This window comes from Polyodon spathula, chromosome 31 (assembly GCF_017654505.1).
Source record: "Polyodon spathula isolate WHYD16114869_AA chromosome 31, ASM1765450v1, whole genome shotgun sequence".
In the NCBI taxonomy this organism is placed as follows: domain Eukaryota; kingdom Metazoa; phylum Chordata; class Actinopteri; order Acipenseriformes; family Polyodontidae; genus Polyodon; species Polyodon spathula.
Window position 1 is genome coordinate 7,417,838 of NC_054564.1, and position 21,751 is coordinate 7,439,588.

General features: G+C 43.9%; 1 protein-coding gene across 3 annotated transcripts; it reads left to right on the forward strand.

The window, feature by feature from the left end:
- Positions 1–1,086: 1,086 nt before the first annotated feature.
- Positions 1,087–12,646, forward strand: npm2a (nucleophosmin/nucleoplasmin, 2a). 3 transcript variants are annotated; one of them, XR_005947761.1, is made up of 8 exons: positions 1,088–1,469; positions 7,218–7,281; positions 7,395–7,477; positions 7,560–7,676; positions 8,141–8,234; positions 8,569–8,636; positions 9,150–9,792; positions 10,067–12,646. XR_005947761.1 is itself a non-coding variant. In XM_041233789.1 (7 exons), exons 1-6 carry the CDS (start codon positions 1,353–1,355, stop codon positions 8,631–8,633), a joined length of 540 nt encoding a protein of 179 aa, XP_041089723.1. In that variant the 5' UTR covers positions 1,088–1,352; the 3' UTR covers positions 8,634–8,636; positions 9,150–12,646. The 3 variants fall into 3 exon arrangements, 1 of the variants encoding a protein (XP_041089723.1); XR_005947762.1 differs by lacking the exon at positions 8,141–8,234 and having other exon boundaries at positions 1,087–1,469; XM_041233789.1 differs by having other exon boundaries at positions 9,150–12,646.
- Positions 12,647–21,751: the final 9,105 nt, after the last annotated feature.

Genomic DNA, 21,751 nt, shown 5'->3' on the forward strand with positions numbered 1-21,751 from the left:
ACCTTGTTATAGAACACCTGAGTCATTCAATTCATGGAACAGGAAAGACTTGTTTTAATGTACGTCTTATATATATAGAGTTATCATTTGAAGACTGTATAATTCCCGCCTGTCAGGCAATAGGGTACCCCAGCTGGGACCTTGATTCTAAACGCGTCAGACGTGTCGGTTTCATTTGATGGTCTTATTTTTACAGCAATTACAGTAGGAATAAAAAGGACCAGGGCACAGAATGTATGTAAAGCTGCCCAGGTCATGGTGCTGTTTGCGGCTCGAAGCTGTGCCCCTGCATGCTAATTATTATTATAGAAACCTGCATATAAATAACATCCCCCATCCTTCCTTCCTTCTCCAGCTGTTTGTCATCACTCTGCATTTTTTTCAGCGTTCACCCAATGCTGACTCCTTTAAAACTTCACTGCTTTGCACCATTGGAAAGCGACCTTTAGCAAAGCACAGCGGGTGCATGGTAAAACACAAGCAAGGGTGAGGCAATCCACACACAGGTGGAGAACCCGGGACCTCTCGCACTTAAGCATAGCACCGATACCGCTGTGCAAAAGAGCCGTCTCCTTTGCAAGGAGCGTATATCAGGCTCATGTCTTTGTATGTGATTACGTCACCTACCAGCCCTGCTGCTGCCTTCCCCCGTGCACGCTACACTCTCCCCTGCCAGCCTCAAGTCCGCCCCAGACTTGCTCACCAGGCTACAGCCTGCAAGTGCGTGCCGGTACCTGCGTCCATGCTTGTGTTTTAATAGCAGGTCTTGAGTTTGATCGTGTGTGACCGCCAATCCCAGTCCATCCAGGCTCCCCCGCTTTCCTGCTGAAACCCCCATTACTGGTCACAGGCAGCAGAGTTTTCAACCAACTTCCAGTTGAGTGGAGCATGTAACCAAGGCAGAATGGTTAATAATACGACAGGAGCAAGGTGTCTCCTTTTACAGGAGTGGTCAGCAGGGATGGAAATAAGACTTTTACTACAGGTTTTACTACAAGCTTGATTAGCCACGGTGTGTACAGGGAAAGCTCAGGTGTGCCTTTTTAAACTCCTAGTAAAACCAGGAACGCATCCAACTGCTATGCAATGGGAGTCTTATTTCCATCCCAGGGTACCTGGGATCCCAGGTAATCATGGAGAAACCTCAACATGCTAATTGATCTCCAAATTGTTTTCCAAAGCATATAGACAGTGAATAAAGAACCTCTGCTTTGCAATTGTATGTTAACCAGGTACCTACATTGTCAGTTCTTGTTTACAGTCAGAAGAGGGCCAATCAGAAGTAGGCTGCCTGGAAGTGGACTGCATTGCGGTTGGTTAACCTGAGGAGCACATCATCATCGTCATCATCAATGGATGGTGATTGGCTGATCGGAAGAAGCAGACATTGGCGATTAGCTGGACCTAGCTCCACCCTTCTCAGAAGCAGCAGCAGCCACCCTGTGGGGAAGCCCTCCCTGCATTCTGGGGTAGATATCGGAGCAGCTCTTGATAGGATGCACACTGTCTGTCTCTCTGTCTGTCTGTCTGTCTGTCTGGTACTGATAGGGTACCGTGGGACTGCAATGGATTTCCAGCAGTGTGGATTGTGTGTTTACACTATGAAAATGTTCTCATTGACTATTCTTCCAGCCATATCCTATTGTAGCTGCCCTTGTTCTGCCATGCTTGGTACAGGACCATTGCATTGCCATTGAAGATCACTTGGGATTTGCCATAGTGGTGCCATCCAACCAGAGGCAGCCTCATTGCATTGTAGTGGCAATTGCGCTACCGTTGTCCATCTGTACAAGAAAACTGCATTGCCAATGTTATCTCTGTACGATCACTGGAGATACTTGTGTAATGAAACTGAAAGGAAACCCAGACTCTACGAACTACCATTGGCTGGGACTGAGGACTTAAAAGCTGTGCTTTCGCGAGGCTGCCACACTAAAGGACAGAACTCGCGCTCGGAGGACGCAAGAAACTCCAAAGCAGATCTGGATTTAAAAAAAAATGAGGGGGGGGGGCACTCCCTTAAAACGAATTTACTAGCGATTTTACATTCCTGTTGAAATTCTGCTTTTTCGAAGCTGCAGTTGGGAACGTGCGCAAGCGCGCACAAAGCCACGTGTTACCGTTCTGTTCATTTGCAATTCCAATTGCGCACGAAATCACTTTTTAATTTTTTATTTTAAGGGAGTGCGCCCCTGCAGTCCCGGACTAGTTTGATCCCTTTGTTGACATGTTCAGGAATATTGTGCCTAACTTATTATTTTAATACTTTGCTTTTTTTGTATTGAATATTGTATGTCAGTATTTAAAATAAGATATGAATCATTTTTATTTAGTGTTGGGGTTTTAAATAATATCCGATAGAGGTGAGTGGTGTGGGAATCTAGCGATAGCAGAATTGCAACTGCAGTTACACACCGCTACTGTTACCCCTTAGGCAGAACAAAGGCATTGAGGCGCATTTGAGGACCTGAGCTACTATGTGACTCACATCGCAATGGGTTCTGGTACGTTTTTACCTGTCTCGGGTCCCTTTCACAGCAGGACTACACTTACCAGAATGCATTGGGGTGTGAGCTGAAACGCATGAGCTGCCCTACACTGTGCGAATGCAGTTAGATTGCTGTCACATCCCGCATCCTACTGTCAGGTTGCTCTCAGTCATCATGCCTTATTGTTATACCTATTGTATCCCAGAGCAGGACTGCCACACGGGTGTTATGAAGTTGCAGCCCGGCTCTGGGGTGCAATGCAGTGGAAGCCTATCAGTGGTAAAAAAACCTCCTCAATACACTGCCTCTGAAACGCATTACTCAGCTAGCAAGCGCAATAGTTTGTGTGGTCCAGTTGTCAGGTTTATTAGACCCTATAGCTCTGGTCAAAGGTTTTGCATCGCCTCGTAGAATGAACTCGATTTTGCTTCATGAAGTCGAATGTAACCTGTTGAGTGAGCTGCATTCTCATATTGAATTGCACACCGCTTTGTGGTTTTCCATACACTTAATATGTAAACAACTTTAAAAATGTGACATTTCCATAATCTAATATGAAACACTAGTGTATGACTCCGGTAGACTTTTTTTGCGACATCATTTTGTAGTTTTTGATTACATGATGTTAAATAAAAAATATATAGTTTTTATTTTATTTTATTTTTTTATGTCTCGTTATTAAAATTCTAGGTGAGGCGAAACTTTTATTCAGAGCTGTAGCTGCCAGTGCTAACGCTTGGGGTGGTCCCTGCTAAGTAACGTGTACAGTACTGTGTAAATAACAGATCTCTTCTTGTATATAAGGGCAAAAGCAAAGTCTATTTAAAATTTGGAGAAAATAAATATCGATATGTATAAAAATATATATAAACTGCAGAAACGACGTGTCGTTGTGTGTTGCTTTGTCTGATGTTGATGAAAGGGTTGTTGTAAAATCTTACAAGTGCTTACAAGAGAGAGAGAGAGAGAGAGAGAGAGAGAGAGAGAGAGAGAGAGAGAGACTCTGCATATTGCAGAAGTAATAGCTCTATAGAACAACCTATTTGCATGACTAGGGAGAAAGGATGATCGAGTGCTACAATAAGGTCTTAATCAAGCCTAATGCCTATGATTACTGTCTGGTGCTTACAGGCTGTGCTGTGGAAGAATGGGATTTGAACAGTCCCTGTCATTTTGATCAGGAGGTATTAGCGTGTCACATTACACCTAATTGCTATACAGCTGTGGGATCGAAACACAGATAGGGTTACCAGCGTCTCTGGAACACGGGCATTGTCCAAGCCTTCAGCCTTCATTTTATTGTTCCAGTTTTGCTGTTTTGTATTCACATTTTTTGTAAGTGCGCTGAGCAAGTCGACAGCACTGTAATTTATTAAACAAAAAAGAACAAACTTACAGATGTTTAATAATTCTGATTGTGAGTTTAATAATTGATATTCTGGTTAGCTTCGTCCCAATTGTGTTTTGATTAAGACAGCCATTCTCGTATGCACACACCCCGTGTTTTTCGATTATGATCGTGTTATACTTATTTTAACATGCTGAGTTTGCAGTCTATATTGCATTTGTTTAAGTGGGGTTTTCCGCCCATGCAAAGTGGTTTCTGTAGGAAGAGCGTATTCCATATCATGTTATCACAATACACGCAGCACACCGACTCTATGAAGTCTAATGACTGCATGTGATCGAGTCTGACAACTGGGCAGTGTAGATTTCAATTCTAAATTCAGCTGCACATCGAGCAACACAACGAAAGCTGAAGAATAAACCAGGTGATAATCCCTTATGGAAATGAAATATATCCAGAATATACACACACACACACACACACATATATATATATATATATATATATATATATATATATATATATATATATATATATATATATATATATATATATAATTTATTATGTAACAAAATGTTTATGTTTAAGCGAATTAAATTATATAATTTAATTAGCGTATTTTAAAGACGGTCCTGTGGAGCCAGTGACATTTCCATACCGCTACATTACAGCAACACATTGTGAACGGAGAACAGACTTTCATTCTTACTTTCGCCAGCAGGGTTGCAGCTGTTTTTAAAAGGCATTAACTTACATCTTGCGCGGTTGAAGGAAACTGTATTGTTTTTGGATGGAAGCAATTAGCCGGATTCCTAAACGAGACTGAGCTCAGCCCGATCCTATCGGATCATTTTTTGTTTTGGGAAAACTGGTCGAAAATCCTTTTTTTTTTTTTTTTTTTTTTTTTTTTTTTAACCCTTCCTGTGTCTGCAGACATTGAAGATATACACGTTCAACACCCGTGTGGATGAAATGAAGTCCACTGCGACCCGCTCAGCAGCGGCTTCAGAACCGAACCATGATAGCAAAAATAACAATTCGGGTACGCTCTTAAAACCCAGTGTTGAACCTTGTCCCACTGCAAGAATTATTATACCATGTTCAGTTTCATATCGGTGCTGTCATTTATAATGCATATGGGGGTGCTGGCACCGAGAATCCCATTGCATAGCAGTTTCACCCGGTCCGGGTTTTACTACCAGCTTGATTCGCCCCAGTGTGTCTAGGTAACAAGCTCAGGTGTTTTGTCATAGTAAAAAACAGGAATGGATCAAACTGTTATGCAAGGAATTAAGGAATTGAACCCACAGCCTGATTAGGCTGGCTTTTAAATCCTACATAACACGTTCAAAGGACGGGGGGCGCTATTTGACAGACGCACGCTGATACTGTCTAGTAAGCTCTTGGGTCAACATTGATCTGTAAATCTGCAATCTCCTTCGATGGCAGCATGCTGTATTGGACTTAATGAGAGTAGGATCAATATCAGATAGCCGTTTATTAACGGCCGAATCACTCACTCTTGGATAATTCAACTTTACGCTGCATTCGAGGTGTCAATAGTCAAGCAGCATTGCAAGACCCCTAGTCTCAAGCGCCAGGCTCTGCCTGCTTCAGATGCACAGCACTGGCTAGGAGGAAGCTAATTATAACATTCTAAAATAGCATTTGTCAAAACTGTGCTGTAAATACGCTTGGAAAATTGAGTGTCGGTGTCTATGGTGGTGTTCTCCTATTGCTAAACAAACCATAAGCGCAGCAAGCGAATCTATAGTGCGGTGGAAGGAAGCATCGACGCGGTTCACCAAGACAAGATGGTTTTCACCGCCCCCTTGTGGCTGAATATAAGAACAGCGCGTTTGTCACCAGAGTTCTGCTAATGTCAACGCATCGGTGTCTCTGCTAAATAAAAGCGCGGAGCAAAAACGCCACACCTAATTCTAAAAGGCATGGAAGTCTACAAACCGAGAGCCTTATCAGAAAACGACCCTCAAGCTCACGTATTAAGTGTGACAGCAAACACGATGTCGGTGTTTACTAGTCAATAAACAGAACGGTCCCTGAGAATAGTTCAATAGTTTTATTTTATTTACTGAGATACCAGGCGTTATCATCACCTGTTTGTGGCAGGTACTTGACACGGTTAACATGCTGATTCAATTGTAAAGCAATTCAGCTGATGCTAGTTTACAGCTTCCAATGATCTCAGGACGCTAATTACACCGAGTTAAGCAGCCGGGTCGGATTTGGGTCTGCCCCCCAGATCAAGCTGGACAATAAGTGAATATATTTGTATACGAGTAAAGTTATTGACCATTATCCGGCTACAAATGGTCAACAATTCGGATAAAACAGCGTTTTTGCGTGGGGTGAGTGTACACGTCATCAGCTTACATTGATTATGGCAATCGCAGTGTATTTTGTCACTATTTCGTCATTTGATGTGTTGGGTCCTAGCATATATAGCTGTTTGATTCATTGAAATATATATATAAATGACAGAGATAATTAGTATGTATGTGATTTTTGCTAATGTTTCACGGGTTGTATTGATTCTCTCTCTGGCGCAGCTCCAGTGGTGTCGATATCAATCACTCTGACTCGGTCTTATAGAGGATAAAATAAATACACGAACGGTAAGGGGAGTCGTTATGGCAGTGCGTATTATAATCTGAAGTACCCGGCCCCCTGGGGTATATATTTAAACCAGGGCTTCTCAAACTCGGTCCTGGGGACCCCCCTGTGGCTGTTGGCTTTCATACCAACCGATCTCTCAATTACTGAACTAGACCCTTAATTGAACTGATGATTTGCTTAATTAGACTTTTTTTTAGTTGTTTTGAATACTTCGTTATTTCATGTTAGCTGTAACATTTTAATAAGTAACATGAAATCTGCAACTGTTTAAGAGCTGAAAACAAGTAAAGAGGTCTAAGCAAATTATCAGTTCAATAACTGCGAGCTCTGTTGGAATGAAACCCGGCAGCCACAGGGGCTCCCCAGGACCGAGTTTGAGAAGCCCCGATTTTAAGCTGTACCTGTCAGTGTGGGGTGCCGTTTACTTCTCTCTTTTCAGCGGTAGCCTCCAAAAGGCTGGTGTATATGGGATGGGTTCTTTCTATTGTAACCAATTACGTAGAGGCTACTTCTGTCATCTTTTTGATAGCATTTATAACTGGCATCTACGTGCTAACTTAACCAGTGTGATAACTTACTCTAATTTTGTTAAAGTTAAGCCCAGGTGTGATGTATCACATTTACACGAATATTGTGTGTTGTGATTTTTACGCAGTGGGTTAGACTAATTCCATTCCATACGCTGCGATTGGTTGTCGCGACAGTGCAATTTGATTTTTAATTTCCCATTTATCGCTCGCCAGATGGATCCTTTCAACTTCTCCGCCATCTCCTCCACGCAGGAGGACCCGGTCTGCGTCTTGTGGGGTAAGAGGTCGCTTTTACCGCTGTCTGCTATGTCTGGGATAGATCAAACTGCTATGCAACGGGATTCTTATTTGCATCCCTGTAAGGGCGTCTTCTCTCTCGTCTCGGTGCAGGATGCGAGCTGACTGGAGGAGCGAGGAAGTTTGTGTTCGAGGTTCAGAATGACCTGTTGGAACACCAGCTCTTCATTAAAACGGTAAGGCGCGCCCTCGCGTTATTAAAACCCGACAGAACTCCACGGCAACTAAACCCGCCTCTGCACCCCTTCTTGCACGTAGATCTGCCTGGGTGCCGAGGCGAAGGATGAGCTGCATGTGGTAGAGGTCGAGGCCAAAATCACCCACAACGACCGGCCCGTCCCCATCGCCTCGCTGCGGCCCTCCGTGCTCCCCATGGTGAGAGTGGAGTTTGTTTTCAGGGCTCCATCTGATTTCACCACCCACTGCAAAGACGAAGTCGCACCTTGTAGCCCTCGACCCAATACAGATCTGTCGTACTCCTTGACCCATCAGAGCTGAAGTGTGTGAGCTGTCCAATTACCTTGCTCCGCCACCTGACCCTCTCGCTTAGTGTAAGATTTAATTCGGATTAAACGCATTTTAAAATGCTGGTATTCACTCGCGTAGCCAAAGTGAGGGCGATTGGTGTTGTCGGGCTAATGTACCATGCCATTGTTTCGCTTTGCATGGAAAGTTAGTCCAGGACACAACAGTGATCCTCGCCTCTACCAGCTCCTGTTTTCTGCAGAAAAGTCCAAATAACGGGTTTGTGGAGGGTGGTTTAGCTGCGAGTCTGTCCTCTCCTGGGCTGGCTGGGAGAGGAGGTCGATTTAAAGACACAAGTTTTGTTTCTCTCGCAGGTCAGTTTCTATGGTCTGGAACTCGTGCCTCCTGTAACCTTTAACCTCCGGTCTGGGGAGGGTCCTGTCTACATCTCTGGACAGCACTTGGTTTGTGAGTGTTGACCAGAGTTACACTGTTTCTCTTCTGGGCTCGGACTCCTCTTGCATAGCACTTTCACACATTCCAGGTTTTAGTATGTGCTGGATATAGCCCCAGTGTATAGGCTACAAGCTCAGGTGTGTCTTAAACATAGTAAAACCAGGACTGGCTCAAATTGCTATGCAATGGGGGCAATAATATTGCTGGTCATCACGGGGATGAATATAAGACTCTTAACAGTTTCACCCGTTTCAGATTTTACTGCAAGCTTGATTAGCCCCAGTGTATGGGACTGAAAGGGTTCAGCGTGCTAGTTAACTGCTGTCCCGGTCTCTCTGTCTTGCAGTGGACCTGGATGTGGGAGAGGAAGCTGAGGAGGAAGAGCGTCCAGTCAACTCCAGTCTGTGTTGAGAGGTAGTGCATTTATAGGCAAGCTGGTTTGACCTTAATCCTGGCTATAAGACAGTGGAGTCCAGACACAGGACTGTGGGTACAAGTCCAGAGCACATGTCGCAGTGGCGTGCTTGGGGCCAAGCCTAGCTCCATCCTGTAACGCGTCACAGCGACTCGCGTCTTCCTCGCAACTGAGATGTTCCACCGAGTACAACCCGCTAGGTGGCGCAAATGTACCTATATGCCACTTTAAAGGCACAGTAACCAATTCAGTTAAAATGTATTGACCGGTTGGATGTGTTCTTCTTAATGGTCAGGTTCCTCCTTGTGATACTCGAGTCGCTGTGAAATGTATTTTAAAGAGGAAACCGTTTTAACAACGAACCGCTCAATTCCTTGTGGACCTTTTAACGGGTAACAAGCCAGTGACCCTCTCGTGTTCAGTGTCGGTCCAAACCCTGTACCAACCGGAGCTGGGCCTTGAATCTAAACATGTGTGTGTTTTTTTTTTTTTTTTTTTTTTTTTTTCCACAGGTCGTGCAAGACTCCTGCTGCACTGGCAGATTCATAATATATATTATATAAATATTATACACACACCACACCATGTATTTAAAAAAATAAAAATAAAATAAAAAAAATTCCAATAAAGCGTATTATTGTGTGAAAAAGCACGCCTTTGTCTCTCTACGGATTTCAAAAGCGGGAGAAACACTTAATTTGTGCATCATTCAATAACAAATAACTGTAAATAAATAACTATATTCACAGTGGAAAATACAAAACCCAAAATGACGTATTTCACTAATTCGCCTGCACACACTGGTGTTTTAATCACTTCATTGGAGCCGGGGGTGCACCTGTGTAGAATTGCCATGACGACCGCAGCACGCCAGGAGGGACTGTTGCTGGGCAACCACCTGTAAACAACCCCAGCTGCGCCGGACCGCAGAGAGAGAATGGACTGGGGCATCCGGAACCGAGGCGAAATGCAAAGACAGGAGCGGGTCTGTTAGTTTTAGCAGCAGCTGCTTTGTATTTATTATTTTTCGCATGAAGGAATGTCGGCTCTTTTGTCATTCGCGGATACCCCCACAGCCCAGCCCGGCGAGGAGGAACGGTTATCTCGGGCTTTCTTAAGACAGGCGCGCCGAGAAGGCGTTGCTTTGGGCCACAGGTAAGTGCCGAGGGAAGACTTGCAGTGTTAGGGTTGCCGCAATTTACGTTTAGGATTTTGCTTAGGTTACCTCAAAGTAGGTTTGTTTATTAATTATTCATTTAGCCTTATGATGTACACAACAGTCTGGTCCGCATTGAGACCACCTTGCATGCAATTTCAAACCAGACCTCATTTTCTGGAACGCAGCAAGACGGCTACAGAAACTCTTCTACTGTTTTTCTGCCTCTGCCAAATCTTTGCAATTTTGTTTTTCGCCTGTCCTCCTCTTCAGGGTACCTGAATGAGGAGGGGCACGGCTCTCTGCTCCCAATGACCAGGAAGGTCGTGCTACAGATCTGCAGTGACCCCACTCTGACCCTGGATTACCTCCCTACCGTCGGGCTCCCAGAATTCATCAGGAGCGCCACGGAGCTGGCGCTGGGCCGAGACAGTCTAGCCATACGGGAAAACAGGGTAGCGGCCCTGGGAGCAACTCTGCTTCTATTTTGTTTAAAGCCAGGGTTTGTAGCAGTGTTCCTCAAGCTGTGCCTTGCGGCTGGTGTGTGCCCGCGAAAGCAAAGTATGTGACTGAATATCGTGAATACAGTGCTGATCTATTGGGAGGGGGAGACTAAAGTCATTATGTCAGTGCTCAGAGTCTCTGCTCAATGCATTTGAGAAGTTGTGTTTGCAGCTTTTTTATTTCACATTTTGCAATAGGCAGTTGGTTAATGTCAAGAGAGAGATCTGATCATGCCGTGGAACAGGGGGCTCCAGCCCTGGTCCTGGAGAGTGGCTGTGGCTGCTGCTTTTCGTTTCAACCAATCTGTTACTTAATTGAACCAGTTTATTGGCTTAATCAAGATTAACAGATGTTCCAGATCTTTAGCTACTGATGTAAAGACACTTGTAAAACCTGCTGGATAGAGGCTCCCCAGGACCAGGGTTGGAAACCCCTGCTCTGGAACTTATAAGAAATGCGCTAATGTACCAATTGGCAACTTTTGAGGATCACTGTTTATTTTTCCTAATTTGCATCCTTTTTTTCTTTAAATGAGAGCGCCAGCTTTAAGCAGCATCATCATCTTTTAGTATTTGTCACATCGCCTAACCCAACATGCTGAAGACTGGAGTTGTTGAAAGATGGTGCTGATTGGCTGATATCTGGTCTTGTAGGCGGGAGGAGTGCAGATATTGGGCGGGACCGGTGCAATACGTCTAGGGGCGGAGCTGCTGCAGTGCTGGTACAATGTGGGCGGGGCCAGGTGTGGACTGGTCTACCTCTCGTCTCCCAGCGGGGGCAAGTGAAGTTGGTAATTGCTTTGACCTGTTTTACTTTTAGTTCAGAAGTGCACATGCAAGATTTTTTTGCAGTTGTGTGCGCGTGGCTGCTTTTTTTTTTTTTTCTGCCCAAGTTCCGATGGCGTGACCACCGCCCCTCCTGTCAGGATCTGTGGCCGCTACTCTGCAGGGGACTGGGATCAGAGATATCCGCTCCTATCGATACTGGGACCCTTACGAGAAGGACTTTGCTGTGGCGCCCCTACTCCACAGCACAGTAGACCCAGTAGACCCCGCCCCCTCAATGTTCATGCATGTGTGCATCTCATTGCATGTGTCTCTGTGTGTGTGCATGACTCTAGTGGAGTGCGCCTCGGTCAGTGTGTCTGGCTCTTTCTGTCCCTGCAGGACGCTCTGGAGCAGTCTGTCATCATGCTCTATGCCTCGGCTCACTGTCCCACAGGGGCTGAACCCTCCCACTCTGACTGGAAGCAGATTGCAGAGGTCATGATGGTGAGAGAGTCGCAGAGACAGAGTTGTTCTGCACAAACTCTCCTCTGTTCTCTCAAAAGCGTAGCCCTTGCCAGAGCTCTAGTTTTGTATATACTGAGACGATTGACATGATCTTTTACAGGGAGCAATTAGTGCAGACAGTGCCTGGAGTTTCTCTGGAAAAGTTGAAGTCAGTAAAGCTTTTCTTTGATACCTGCGAGGAGGACAAGGTCAGACTTCACATGTATAACTGATCTTGTCAACTTGTGTTTTTTTTTTTTTATTTTTTCTCACATAAATATATACATTTTGGACGTCGTACAATAATCATGTCAGCTCATGAAATATACAAAGAGGAAAGTGTACTGCATGAACTGACATTCTCTCTCTACACAGAGGCGTCGGCTCTTTCCTTTCCTCCTGCTCCCCTCTCGGGGTCTGTGTTGGGGAGACCCTGCACAGGATGCCTGGTCTCTCCGCTACTTTGTCTCACTCGGGTTCAAGCTGCTCTGCGCGTAGTCGTTCTCCACAAACTTTGGGCTCTACAGTGAGTGAGCTCCAGTGTGCGTCTTCCATCCCGCTGTGAAGCTCTGTGGCAGGACATGTGCAAGTGCTGAAAGAAGCTAGAGACATTCCTGAAGCCGATGAAGACGTCTTGTCGTAGTTAGTTTGTAGTTTGGAGCAGAGTGCAACTGTGTAATGTTTATACAGAACAACTGCAAGGGACCAATACAAACATAATATACGAGATGTTGTATAGGGATGGAAATAAGACTCCCATTGCATAGCAGTTTGATCCATTCCAGGTCTGGCTTTGATCTTAAGACCCACCAGTGCTTGTTACCTGTGTACACCATTGCTAACCATGTGCATAGTAAAAGCTGGAATGGCTCAAAATGATATGCAGTAGGAGTCTTATTTCCATGCCTGTTTTAAATGTACTGATGGTGTGTGTAGATAGATATAGTTAATGGGGGTACAAAGCTTAGTAGAAATGTCAAACGTTCATAGCCTGATTCATCCCGCCCCACCTCTCCAGGTGATCGTGTGGGATGCCTTCTATTGGTCCTGAAGCACAGCTCTCTTCTCCTGGCTGTCCAATCCCGTCTCTGGTGCATGTGCTGTGGTCACACCCCCCAGAGGAGGAGCCAGGCTGGTTACCACGGTGCTCAATAATCCCACCCTCCTGGCAGAGTGGCGAGTCCTACTGAGCAAACACAGATGCCTATTCGTTGTGTGTTTCTGTTTGTATCCACTGTTGAGGCTATCCAGACAGTGGCAATGTTTTTGAATCATGCTAACTCTGGTAGTGTTAACCAATGGACAGCTGCAATGGGATGTGGTTGCCATTGGTAATATGGTACCACTGTCAGCTGTAACATTATTTGCATATAAGTTTGACAATCCAAATTGTTCTGCAGTGGTGGTATGAACGGTGTTGTGTTTTCAATCAATTTTCTGTGTGCTGCTCTTTCTTCTAACGGTGTGGTTCTGCTCATGGTTTGGGTATAAACAGGAGTCATAATAGAACTGTAATGGGACCTCACTCAAAACTAATATCTTTAAGAAAAATCAATCAATACGCTTTTGCAAATGTGTTTTGGAAAAGCTGCTGTAAGTGCCTCCCTGTAATTTAAAATGTAACCACATGGCAAGTCGCACAGGGAAATGGTCTCTATTTTGGGGGCTGCTTGCTGATGGCCTGCCGATCCCACAGGAAGAAGAGATTGAGGGTGATGGCGGAGCGAGGGATGCTGATCGGAGAGGTTGAGGATCCTGGGAATTCCCGGGTTCTGGGTTCACGTGACCCAGCAGCGAGGGCTGTACTGCTGCACAGGGCTGACTGGTAAGGGCTGATCGGCGTCTATGGAACCAGGCATTTGTAATTTAAACCTTTTCCTCGCGTTAGCAATATTTGTGTGTGTGTGTGGCTCTTGGATTGAGCAGCTCTGCTAAAGTGCTTGCATGATTACCTGCGTGATTGATCAAGAGTTTTGTGGCCTATTCTGTATATTCTTCCCCTCTGCAAAGGAGCAGGTGGAGTTCTTGGTCACAAGGTGCCACGTTTTACCTGCCGGCCAGCGGGTGCGTGAACGTCACGGCGATTAGCGACCGCACAGTGGACCACGTGGCCGAATCCATTTACCTGGCTGTGACCTTTGACCCTGCAAGACTACAGACCTGGACTGGCCCCATCACTTTCCGAGGTTTGAAACCCCCTTTCACTCCAGCACAACCTTTATGAAATCTTCCGGGGGTAGATCATGGTTAGCGTTGCGAGAGGTATGGCAAAGCGTGATGAACACATAGATTGTGGTGAATGCATCCTATTAGGGATAGATAAAGCAAACTTCACAATTTAAGGAGATTAAACCTCTCTATAGGCTGCCATAGGTAGTTTTAAGATTTGCAATGCAATTTTTTTTTTTTTTTTTTCTCTTAGCAAAATGGATTAATCTAGAGAGAAAGCGGCTGTCTGGCCAAAAACACAGCTGCCTGGCTGCTGGCAGAGAATTGCAGAGCTGTCCCAGCGCGTGTATGGCTCTTGAGCCGTACATGGTTCATTGCACTGCACAGTATGGCTCGGGGGCGACATCTCAAGTCTGTTTTAATGTGTGATTTAAAAGCAAGAGGGTGAAAAAAAGCAAAGGTACAGCCGGAATGCAATAAAACAAAACGTGTTCCGCACACACATTGTGAAGCGACCTCTTTGTTTCATCAGGGCGGGGAACAAAAACACAACCTTCGCCTCCCTATTTTGTGTCAGATCTAGCAGTAACCGAAACCTATTGGAATGATACATTTCATTCTATTTGCAAGTCTATGTACTGTCCTGTTGAACAGCCTGATCGATGCCTTGCTTCTTTTTTACCTTGTAAAATTGCACAGTTCTGATTTTTAACTGTGTTATTCCTTTTCTTTGTACTGTAACAGATGCAATATCGAGCTGTTTGCGCTTGATTTTAATAGCGGGCTGCAGGGTCAGTTACTTGGTTAATAGGTTTCCACAGCATCATCGTGGAAATGCTGTTTGATTTCAGGAAACGCTGTTACTTTTACCTGTGCTTGCTGTAGTACCAAGTATGTCCACATGATGATGCTAAAAAAAAAAAAAAAAGTTGATGTATTTATTGGTTGTATACATAAAAAAATAAACACATGCACACTGAACTATTGAGTTTGTTCATCTGTATTTCTACTTTGTTGCTGTTCTGCATTGGTACATTTAAAATGTGCTTCAGAGGATGGCGAAGCTGGCAAAGCAGCACTTCTGGTAGCACAAGGGAAGCTGCAGTGGGACGAGGGTGCCCTTGGTAGAGTGGAACCTCGTGTGCTAATTCTGCCCTTCCCAAATGATCTTCAAGGGCAATGCAGACCTTGGCAATGTTTCTGAATCGTGCTGGCAGGGGTAGCGGTGTCTGATACACAGCTGCAAAGAGATGCTGTTGCCATATGGTACCACTGCCACTTGTAATATTTGCACAGTGTCAACGAGCGGATTTGTTCTTATTATTTATTTCTGCCTGGTTATTCTCACACCCAGCCTGTCAGAACCCACTTAGTTTTCAATAGGGTCATTTTAGAAAAAAAAAAAAAAAAACACATGATATGTTTTGAAGTAGACTGGAATTCTGAGTGCTTTTTGAAGTTGTGAATTCTACAAAATGATAAAGTTCAACAAACTGGAACGAGTATTCATCATTTTAATATCCTTCATATTATTCACCGCTCACGTTTAGTACATGTGGGGGTGCATATGACAAGACAGTTGCTACTGCACCATTCATTTGATGTTCTGGACCTCAAACTTATTCCTCGTCACCTAGGGAGCTGCCCAAGACCCTGACCATACAAGTGCTGTATTTTCAATCAAATCCATTGTGCTGCTCTTTCTGCTAATGCTGTGGATATAAACAGGAATCATAATAGAACTATAAGAGGACCCCACTCAAAACTAAAAATATATCCTTTTTATCAAATCGGTCAATGTGCCCCTGGCCGCTACACCCTGCTAAACAAAGCCCTGAAGTGTGTTGCATAACAACATTACATAACACTTTGAAGCACGCTGCTGAATCAATCGCGCTTTGTGTTAAACAATGGTGCTCCTGAACTAAACCCAAATTGCACTGTTTTTATTCATTTATTTCTTATTTTATTTTTTTAAAAGTACCTTTTTCGAGGGGGGGAAATAAACACAAAAGGGTTGTGAATTTAATGAAGTGCTGGTCTGGAGACAACAGATCCTGTATAATTGTTCTAGTGCCACACAGCATCACCTTGCACCAGCATTCATTTTCAGAGGCATAGCTTGGACAAGCTTGTGTCTGCAATATTTTAAAAAAATTGATGTTTAAATAAACAACCTGTTTAAAGTTTTGTGAGTTATGGCACGACAAGTAAAAAGTATTTTATTTGCTAAAAAAAAAAAAAAAAAAAAAAAAAAACCCAGAACAGTAATTGCAGGACTGTCTCCAGATTGGTCCACGCGTTGCCCTGTGATTGTGCTGAGCCGAAAGGAGACTTTTCAAATGCACAAGCGAGCCTAATTCTTCTCATTACTGTGACCTAGGCGGAAAGAGAACTGTGATTTGAGTTTTGTACAAACCCTCAGATTACTGTGATGGTTACTTTTTATGTACCCATCTGTCTAAAAAGGTCTCTGACATTTTCTGTTCCCCCACCCTTCTCCTTTCTCACTTTTGCTCTCTTCCTACTTTCCTCTTCCTCTCCTTTTCTCTCCATTCTATCTTTTTTATATTCCTCGCTCTTTTCTACCCCCCCTAATGCTCCTGTCTCCCTTCTCCCACACACCCCATGTCTCTCGCTCCTTACCTCTCTCTCTCTCTCTCTCTCTCGCTGTCTTTCCAAACCCCTGCAGTAATTAGGCTTCCATTGAAAGAACACACATCTTCCATTGCAATGCTACCTGGTCCTAATTGGCTCAGATGAGAGAAGGAGAATGTTAATTAGCAGCTTAACAAGCTGTTTCCTGTGTGCATGTGTTTGTACTTGGGTTAGGGAAGGGTTGGGTTCCTGCAAAGTATCGATTAGGCACAGTGTGTCACTCCATGGAATTGAGCCCTAATGCAGTAACATTAACTCCAAGTTCTACCTCGATAGAGCCCCCGTAGATGAAAGACCAGTGTATGAGCCCACAGCACTATCCACGAGGCTTGTGATTGTGCTGAATCAGTCCCTGCCACTGCATCAGAGTCTCCTGTTGGCTGTTTGTGACATTTTCACAACACTGTCCTCCATGCTGTAGAAACCCCAGCGAGGCACCTCTGTTCATCAGCTGAGCTGCAGCAGCTGGCCAGCGAGTTTCTTTCTCACAGTTTTAATTCATTATTTTTTTGGGGGGCTGCTGCTGTTTATTTAAATACTGCAGTTTAATTACAGACTCTTTTCCCCCAGTTTGGAAGGCCTGGTCTTGATCTTGTTAAAGGGGAAGAGGGTAGCATATTTGCATTAGCTGGTGTTAAATGGATAGCTTGGTTTTGTAAATTTTACACACTAACAGTGGTAGAGAAAAAAATAAATGCATGCAACACTTTGCAGAAGACTACAATTTCCTTCAGCTTTTCCCAGGGTTTGAGTCATTTTAAAATGTGCTTTGTACACCTCTCTGGGCTGCATCATGCTTTCACTGTGCTTTATTACACTTTGCTCTGCTTGTGCTGTGCAATGCAATGTATTCTGCAGCACTTGCTCTTTTTGATTGAGCGCTTGGGTTTAATTAAACAATCAATTAGTTAAGGACTTGAAACAAACAAAGTCCTGTTTCGGAACCGAACGAAGGCACCCCAGACAGCGAGACACTGCGGGAAAAGACGAGACCAACGCTGGCATTCGGCTACCCCTGAATTCCATCTCCGGTGTTTCATCGAGGCTTGCTTCCAGCTCGCTGGCATTGTTGTTATGAATTATGGTAATCTGAAATTTAAAAATGAGTTTGCATATACGTTATCTAGGCACTCTGGCATCTCCAGCGAAGTGCAAAGTAATACGAAGCCAGGTGTCCAATCAGAGAGGTGAATGACTCGGAGGTGCGTAATTAAAAACAGCAGTTTGCAATGCAACCACTGCCAGTCCACTGGCTTCATTCTTGGATTATATTTTGTCACCTATAACCATGTTCGAGGTCAGAAGATCAGGGTACAGCACAGAGGAGCTGAGTGTAAAGCACAGAGGGGAAGAGGTAAGGCAAAGATGGTGAAGACGTCATAAGTAACATTATCAAAGGCCTGTCATGACAGAACGAGCTCTTGAGCACAAATAGATCAATCAGAGCCAGGCAGGCTGTTTTCATTGTTTTATACTCGGGGTCTTAAAGGAAACAATTTGAAGCGATTGACTTCAGGCTTTTTTTTGTCAGGCATAAGTGGATTTTAATAAGGAACAATAACAGCAAGGTTTTTAATATGTGAAAATGTCACGTTTGTGATTCTGGTTTTGTATTTGCTTTCCCTGCCGACAGGACAGTAATCAGACCAGCTCGGCAGGAGACTGGGGGGGAGGCAGATTAGAACTGACAGAAGAGCTCATCTTTCTCAAAACCCCGCTGACAAATTCCGACGACCTTTACTTCAGACCCTTTTAGCAATTTTAATATCCTGGAGAGTGAGCGCAGTGTCAGGCAGGAGCCCTTCCTGAAGCGATCTTCAATGGCAGTGCTGACAGACGGACCGTGACACCACAATGGCAACGCAACGGCTGTGCTTTATAGCGAGAGGCAGTGGCAGCACAAAGACAGTGTGGTGTGCTGACTACACCCTTACACTCTTCAACGGCAATGCAACCAGACTTGTTGCCTTTTATAGAATACAGAACCATTGCAGTTCTACTGCTTTTGGGCTGAGTTTAGATTTATTTCACAGGTTCAATATCTGCATAAACAGGACTTTTGTTGTCGCTTGCTGTTTATTTGTCTGTGCTGATTTCCAGGGTACCAGTGCTGTGCTGTCTAATGCACAGAGGCAGGGGTCTATTCTATCACCATGGTCACAAATGGAGCATCAGTCAAAGAGAAGAAAGTGTTTTAATTACCTGCACAGCCTTCTTCACTTTATTGAGCAAGGCACAACATAAAAGGACTGGCTGTCCGTGACTCGCCCCACAAGGACTGTAAAGTGAACAGAATCTCACAAGTCTGTGGATGCATGCTGTGCTGAGTCTCCTGGCTCTCCGATCCCCATTTCAGGACCCACTCATCTGCTTCACGTTCGCTGAGAGGCCCGTTGAAGAGCCACTCTTCATCCTACCCTGTGTTCCTGTCACACAATTTATTACTTAGAGTTTTGAAAATAGATTTGAATCATTCTGCCTCTAATGGCTTGAATGTTCCTGGAGTACTTATCTGAACGAGAGACCAAGGAGGGGCGGGACAGACAGACAAACTGGGGATGGGAGAGTTATGGTAGAGTGTGGCGATCTGAGAGTCAGCTAATTCAATACAGTCTAGTATAGAGAGCTCAGTGCTGTACTGGCGATCTGAGAGCAGCTAATTCAATACAGTCTAGTATAGAGAACTCAGTGCTGTACTGGGGATCTGAGAGCAGCTAATTCAATACAGTCTAGTATAGAGAACTCAGCGCTGTACTGGGGATCTGAGAGCCAGCTAATTCAATACAGTCTAGTATAGAGAACTCAGTGCTGTACTGGGGATCTGAGAGCAGCTAATTCAATACAGTCTAGTGTAGAGAACTCAGCGCTGTACTGGGGATCTGAGAGCAGCTAATTCAATACAGTCTAGTATAGAGAACTCAGTGCTGTACTGGGGATCTGAGAGCAGCTAATTCAATACAGTCTAGTATAGAGAACTCAGTGCTGTACTGGGGATCTGAGAGCAGCTAATTCAATACAGTCTAGTATAGAGAACTCAGTGCTGTACTGGGGATCTGAGAGCAGCTAATTCAATACAGTCTAGTATAGAGAACTCAGTGCTGTACTGGGGATCTGAGAGCCAGCTAATTCAATACAGTCTAGTATAGAGAACTCAGTGCTGTACTGGGGATCTGAGAGCAGCTAATTCAATACAGTCTAGTGTAGAGAACTCAGTGCTGTACTGGGGATCTGAGAGCAGCTAATTCAATACAGTCTAGTGTAGAGAACTCAGCGCTGTACTGGGGATCCGAGAGCAGCTAATTATTGTCAAACTTACATTTTTTCAAGTATGGTGATTTACATTGTTGCATCCTAATAGGTCACGTTGTGTGACGTGGGATTCATGCCTCAGACATACTGCCCTGTGTACAGCGAGCTCTGTAGAATAGTTACTTACCAGTGAAATGGGGTTGCGTGTAATTAGGGTGCACAGCCACTTCATGCTGACCCGCTCGCATACAACTCGCAAGTTTCTCGTGCAGTATTATTTAAGTTTGTGTGCAGGAATTCTCTTTGCATCACGGTGCATTTTGCACATTGCGGTGCTCCATTAATTGGGATATGAAATACGAATTTAACTCTTTAAAAAAAAAAAAAAAAAAAAAAAAAACAAAAACGAAAAAAAAATAATTATAACGAAAACATACATCCAGATCTGTAATAAAAGCAGCGTGAATATGAAACAGAATATAATGTAATAAGTTGAACTGCTGTATTATTATTATTATTATTATTATTATTATTATTATTATTATTATTATTATTATTCATCTTTAGTTGTAGGAGTCTCCTTGTCTTTCATTTATCTCCTGAACGTTTGTTGCTGGCTGTTAGCATTATGCCATATTTCATTTCATACAAAATAATAATCTTAAAAAAAGGACATCATCGACAAACAAATAAATTCTCTCTCCCTCTCCCTCTCTCCCTCTCTCTCTCTCAGTTTTGCGAGGCGGTCGGATCAGACAGAGCCAACCTCAACCAGTAGAACTGGGTGCAAGAAGACTCCGGCAACGCATCTCATACCGGTTACACTGGAGACACTGGAAATTGCAGGTCTGTTACTAACACTCATTGACGATACATTAGTTTTGCATGCAGGGAAAATATTTATCTTTCTATCTATCAAGAAGCAGGAAAAGTAATTGATAAACTGCAGCCTCACTATGATAATAATTAACTTCAACGTTACATTTTTAAACTTTAAAATTTCCTCCCTGTTCTTTGCAGAAGCTGTTTTGTAAAGCAATGTATTAAAATGCAATGAATTTTTTGCACGTCAAGGCTGGGTATAGCCGGGGAGGCTATAAAATGTATTGCAAGTGATTTTGTACATTTAATACAGACCGTGCAAACATTGTATTATTGTGCTTCTTAAAAAGGATTTATTATGAGTGCACAGTTTAAGGAATGTTTGCGAGACCGTGCTTTTGTTCAGGCGGATGTTAAATACACCGTACAGACACACAGAAAAAAAAAAAAAAAGTTTTGACAGCTACAGGTAATTTAACATGCGAAAGACGTGACAAAAGCATGAAGCAGTTCTTCCTGCCGGTATAGTGACTCTCAGAAAGATGATTCCGCTGCTCCAGCAGCTACACAAAACACATTCTTAACCTCAGGTTTCACTTGCTCGAAACTTAATATCAGTACAGAAAGAAGTGTGTCTCTTTCTTCAGCAGTGATGTTGTTACTGGCAGCAGGCTTTGGGAGGCTTGTTACTGTGTAAAAAAGCGTTAATATTTTAATATGTCTTTATAAATGTTGTGAAAATAAATACATATAGACACAGCAAGTCTATAGGCGTAATTTATATTGAAGGGAAAAAAAGTTACTGAGTAACATTGAACCCAACCAACTTTTGCAAGACCGGAGACGAGAATTACCATTGAATAGAGTCGAACTCAGGCACAAAATAAACGGGTAAAGAGAAAACGCTTCTATAAATCTGTCAAACAAACCAATCTCGGGCACTATTCTCTATTGCTTCACAGTGTCCTAAGCTTTTTCTAGGGTTTTTTCTAACCATCTTCATTGCGACAATCAACAGGCTGCATTCACAAAAACTTCAGGATTGTCTGAAGGAATGTTTTATTAAATCTGTTTTCATTTATTTAAATAAATAAATAAATAAATAAAGTGATTCGTTGGCGTATCCGCCCTATAGCCTGGAGGTCTCCGGTTCGAGTCCAGGCTATTCCGCTGCCGAAGTGGACGAGCGCTCCCAAGGGGTGACGCGCAACTGGCCGAGCCTCACCCGGGTTCGGGAGAGCTTAGGTCGGGACAGGTGTTCTTGAATCACCGCGCACCAGCGACC

Coding starts and splice junctions, on each gene's coding strand:
- npm2a (XM_041233789.1), top strand. CDS start 1,353: ATGGATGGTGATTGGCTGATCGGAAGAAGCAGACATTGGCGATTAGCT. Junction 1,470..7,217: donor AGCCCTCCCTGCATTCTGGG/GTAGATATCGGA, acceptor ATCGCTCGCCAG/ATGGATCCTTTCAACTTCTC. Junction 7,677..8,140: donor GGCCCTCCGTGCTCCCCATG/GTGAGAGTGGAG, acceptor TTTCTCTCGCAG/GTCAGTTTCTATGGTCTGGA.